The sequence below is a fragment of the Culex pipiens genome, chromosome 2, assembly GCF_016801865.2.
Source record: "Culex pipiens pallens isolate TS chromosome 2, TS_CPP_V2, whole genome shotgun sequence".
NCBI lineage: Eukaryota > Metazoa > Arthropoda > Insecta > Diptera > Culicidae > Culex > Culex pipiens.
Genome location: NC_068938.1, coordinates 149,886,286 through 149,891,331, shown reverse-complemented (window position 1 = coordinate 149,891,331; position 5,046 = coordinate 149,886,286). Strand labels below are relative to the sequence as shown.

The 5,046-nt window shown below is 39.6% G+C and overlaps 1 protein-coding gene across 1 annotated transcript; it reads left to right on the top strand.

Moving 5' to 3' along the window:
* The first annotated feature begins 244 nt into the window (after positions 1 to 244).
* Positions 245 to 1,660, top strand: LOC120421467 (zinc finger protein OZF-like). Its single transcript, XM_039584685.2, has one exon. The coding sequence runs from the start codon at positions 260 to 262 to the stop codon at positions 1,565 to 1,567; it is 1,308 nt and encodes a 435-aa protein (XP_039440619.1). The 5' UTR covers positions 245 to 259; the 3' UTR covers positions 1,568 to 1,660.
* Positions 1,661 to 5,046: the final 3,386 nt, after the last annotated feature.

Sequence of the window (5,046 nt, the reverse complement as noted above, 5' to 3'; positions counted from 1 at the left end):
GAATTCCTCACCGGTTGAGAAACACTGCTATAAATGATGAAAAAGACTATGTTCATAACCTAAACCTGTCTGTGCCTAAACTCTAGACTAGCGAGTGCTTTTTCTCTCAGTCGTGTAAACTGCAAAAGAATAAGGGAATAACAACAAAATCATCGATAACTTCTATAGTCGAAACTAGCTGTAAGTACAACTGCCTTTTAGAGGATGTGAAACCTTAAATTGTTAAAATCTCATCAATATTGTAGGAAATTATTAATCCATGGATCAACTCTGCCGAATATGTCTGACCTCCATCGCCGATTTGAACTCCACAAATCTTCTCACATCAACAGTCTCAAGCGAGACAACACTTATGGATATGCTTACCGCAATCTGCAGTCCGGTATTTTCCTCAATCTCAGAGGCTGAGGATTCTAAAAAGCTACCCCTCGATGTCTGCCTGGAATGCACTGGAAAGATCCTGTCTGCGTATGAACTGTTCCAGCTTTGCATCGCTTCCAACAAGAGGCTGCGCGAGATGTTACTGGAACAGAACAAACCGATTGAAGTGATTGATGCTTACGATACGGTGGAGGATGAAGTAGAACCTAGTGAGAGGCCTTCGGTGAAAGTTGATAAATCTTGCGAAATTTGTCACAGAGTGTTGAAAACTTCAAAATCTTTGTCGAGGCACATGGCAAAGATTCACCAAATCAAAGCTCTTACCTGCGACGATTGCCAGCAAGATTTCTACAGCGAAGAATCGCTTAAAGAGCACAAGCTGTACCATGAGACGGAACAGGTCTACGACTGTCCTAACTGTGACTCGCGATTCCCCACCAGCAGTGCCTTAAAAGATCACCAACAGCAAGTTCACACCGCCGGAACCACCTTCCTCTGCACGACCTGCGGCAAGTCGTTCAACAACCGAAGCAACTTGCGCCAGCACTCCGTTCGCCATTCGTCCCAAAAGCGATTCGCCTGCGGCGAGTGTCCGGCCCGGTTTCACTCGAAGGGTTCGCTCAAAAATCACCAGCTCGTTCACACCAAGGAACGTCCGTTCGGTTGCGACGTCTGCGGGACTCGCTTCACCATGAAGCACTCTCTGGTGAAGCATCGCCAGATTCATTCCGGAGAGGCTCGCCCATTTGGGTGTTCCATGTGCAAGCAGCGATTCCGGAACAAACACCACCTGGACCGTCACCAGCGGGTTCATTCCGGAGAAAAACCGTTCAAATGTAAGCTCTGCGACCGGGCGTTTGCCCAGAGCAACGATCTGGTGAAGCACAGTCGGACGCAGCATTTCGGGGAGAATCTGTATCCGTGTAGTCGCTGCGAGGCTAGCTTTCGGTTGTTGGTGGAGTTGAAAGATCACTATCGAGTTCATTTTCAAGGGGAGAAGGACCAAATCGTGGAGGAAGCCGGCGAAGAGGTGCGTTTCACCAGCGTCAGTATGATCGAGAGGAGATTGGAGCAGGAGAAGATGCGGGATGATCTGGGATCGAGTTGGAGACAGCAAGGAGACGGAAAAAATCAGGTTCGGACGGAACAAGTGGTGGCGCCATCGGTGAATATTCCGACTCTATAGAAGGAGTGAACAAAATTGTAAATAAAATGTACATTTTATGCTTAAGTTTTGTTCTTATTTACTTAGTTCTAATTCAAAAATTGCCAATGCTAAATACTGCTGATTAGCCCGGGTCAAAATAAAAAATGCTCGAATCAAAAAGTATACAAGTTTCACCGAAAGAGAACTAAAACTGGCTTGCTGGTAGCAGGAACAAGTAATTTTTTTTCAGGAAATGCCTGAGGACGGCTTTATTCTTTCAACAAAATCTAAATATCGGAGAGTTCGAATTTAATGCGAAATTTTCCAAGAGAATTATTATTTAAACATATTTGTAATGGCCTCAATTGAATGAACGTCTTCAATGTTTTTTTAAAGCAAAAGTTTTTTAATTGTTTTTCATTGAACACGAGAAACGTTTGGATTTCATTTTCTTGCCAAGTTTTCCCGATAAATAAAAATCTACCTTTATCTACATTTTTGAATCCAAACTCATAAAAAAGTTTAAGCGCAATTTCGATCTTAATCTTAAAAATTGCAAATTTTTTTCAATCGAACCAGTATTTAAAGAACGGAAGATTACATTTTCTAATCAATCACGGTGTATTTTTTCGAGACCTCAAAGATAAAAAATTCGGTTTGTCTGATATTTGGCACCGTGAAAGAAGGGCTCTTTCCCGACATTTTACGGTATATACCGAAATATTTCGTCGGGGGGTCTAGAGTAACTATTTTTTTGAAGATTATTTTTCGATTTTATGGGATATTTGTTCAAAAAAGTCACAGAAAATCGGTACATTCATGTTGATATCACTCAAATTTCTTATGAATATTTCTTGGGGACTCTAACCAACTATATTTGACTAATATTTGACCTCCACCAAAAAAAAAATCGAGCCATATTTCTAGCATTCTTTGAAATTACCCCAAACTCCTAGCTGGAAACACCGATACTACCGAAAGTAAATTTTTTCTTTGTACAATTTGTCATGAAATTACAGTAACACATTACGCTGATACATGTTTGAGCATTGAACAATGCAAAACATAGATTATATATTTAATAAGCTGTTTGTTACCCAATTAGGTTTTACGCCGACTCGATTTGGAGGTTAGAAAGGAGTGCACTGTTTACATGGACTTAGCACAGTTCGATGCGGTCATCGATATTGTTCGGGGAAATTCATCGAAAATCGACGAAGACCATATAAACAGTGCACACGGGCTGTCAAATGACGTCACGGCGTAAAACCTAATAGGGTCCGAAAATTATTTTTTCAATCCTCTGCCACATTACACCATTACATTTTAAAACATTTTAGAATCAATCACATTGTAGAAAACAGTTTTCTGAACAAGTTCCATAAAAAAGTACTAGTTTTGGTTCAATATAAGCAGAGATATGCCCAATTTCCTGAAATAAATAGTGCCTTTCTCCAAAATTTCTTAATTTAATTGCCTTTCACATGATGGGCACTGCCTACTGAGTTTTGTAATGAATGCTATAGAATAATTTTCATGAATTTCGCCAAAACTTGTTATAATTTTTATGTTTCAATAAAATATTATCATCATAAATAATATATTAGTAGGCAGTGCCCATCATGTGAAAGGTAATTAAATTAAGAAATTTTGGAGAAAGGCACTATTTATTTCAGGAAATTTAGCATATCTCTGCTTATATTGAACCAAAACTGATACTTTTTTATGGAACTTGTTCAGAAAACTGTTCTCTACAATGTGATTGATTCTAAAATGTTTTAAAATGTAATAGTGTGATGTGGCAGAGCAATGAAAAAATAATTTACGGAACCTATTGGGTAGTAAACAGCTTATTTATTAAATAATCCATGTTTTGTATTGTTTAATGCTCAAATTCGTATCCGGGCAATGTTTTGCTGTATTTTCATGACAAATTGTACAAAGAAAGGATTTATTTTCGGTCGTATTCAAAGAATCCTAGAAATCTGGTAAATTTGGTCGAATTTTTTTTGGTGGAGGTCAAATATGGGTCAAATATAATTGCTTAGAGTCCCCAAGGTATATTCATATGAAGTTTGAGTGATATCAACATGAATGCACCGATTTTTTGTGACTTTTTTGAACAAATATCAAAAAAATAATCTTCAAAAAAAAAGTTGCTCTAGACTCCCCGACGAAATATTTCGGTATATACCGCAAAATGTCGGGAAAGAGCCCTTCTTTCACGGTGCCAAATATCAGACATACCGAATTTGTTATCATTAGTTTGTTCTAAAAAACACACCGTGCAATCAATTCAAAATTCAAATCAACAAAACCAACAAAATACATAATAAAATACTGGAAAGAACCTTAAATTTCTTGTTAAAGGCTAGTACGCAGATCGGAAGGAAAGGGGTCAAGAAACAGCTTTACGAACAGCAGAACAAAGGAGAGGGAGCGATTTCTTGGGACTTTTCTTCACCCTTTCTGGCTTGCTTCTGCTGCCGCTGCTGCCCATTTGAAATTTCTCTCGACCGATTCCTTCCGAAGTGCATTCACCGCTTAATTGCTCACAAATAGAGTGTCATTGAATAAAAAAATAAAAATAAAATATAATAATGCTGGATTTTCCAGACTTTTCCCAACTTTTTGACAAAAAATCACAAACTTGTTTCTCGATATTCTTTGGATACGGCTTACGAGCCGGAAGCGTTACCGCTAGGCTACATGGCTTGGTCTTGCCAGTTTGGATGGAATAGAATCAAATCTTTATAATTCCAAAAATGTGTGGTCTAATTTTAAGATGGCGCAGGTCTGTAACAAGAACTGACACGTAGGACATCGTTCCTAAAGACACGCAACGAATAGTCAAACGGCTTTTTGTTATCACTACTAAGAGGAAAAGAATCCTATGACTAATGTTGTTACCTGTTGCTTCCAATCTCTTATGTTTTGTTATCTTTTATGCTCCTAACTGACTCATAACCACACGTTGACAAACCTCCATGTACACGATTTCTTTAGGCAGAAGAGAACAGTGACAAATGTTATTATATGTTTTGGATCTGCCTAACTCCACAAGCTACTACGATGCTCAAAAGATTCCGTACACTTCGCTGGATCCATCAGTATAGAACAACGTCGCCGTCCATCATATTACCAGCATAATCTACAAACTATAGAACAAGCCATTGTCAACGCTACTACTGTGTACGTACATAGCTGAGCCGTACTTCATTGTAGTAGGTAGCCAACAACTGAAACCCCGAAAAACGGCCTCTCCTAACCGCACCTATTCTCGCCAGTAGAATCCAATATTCCAATATATCCAACGGACAAGCACTAGAGAGTGAGATGGAGAGAGCGAGCACGGAACAAAACGAGAGCAACGTCGACTTATGATGCGCTCGATTGGCAGGCCCAGCTTCCTGCAGGTCGGTTTCGGTTGGTCAGATTGATCTGGTGCTCCGGTCGGATAACATCTCTTCTCGCGCGCTTCACAGTAGTTTGGCGTCGGTCGTCGGTTGGTGCGGTTG

Coding starts and splice junctions, on each gene's coding strand:
- LOC120421467 (XM_039584685.2), top strand. CDS start 260: ATGGATCAACTCTGCCGAATATGTCTGACCTCCATCGCCGATTTGAAC.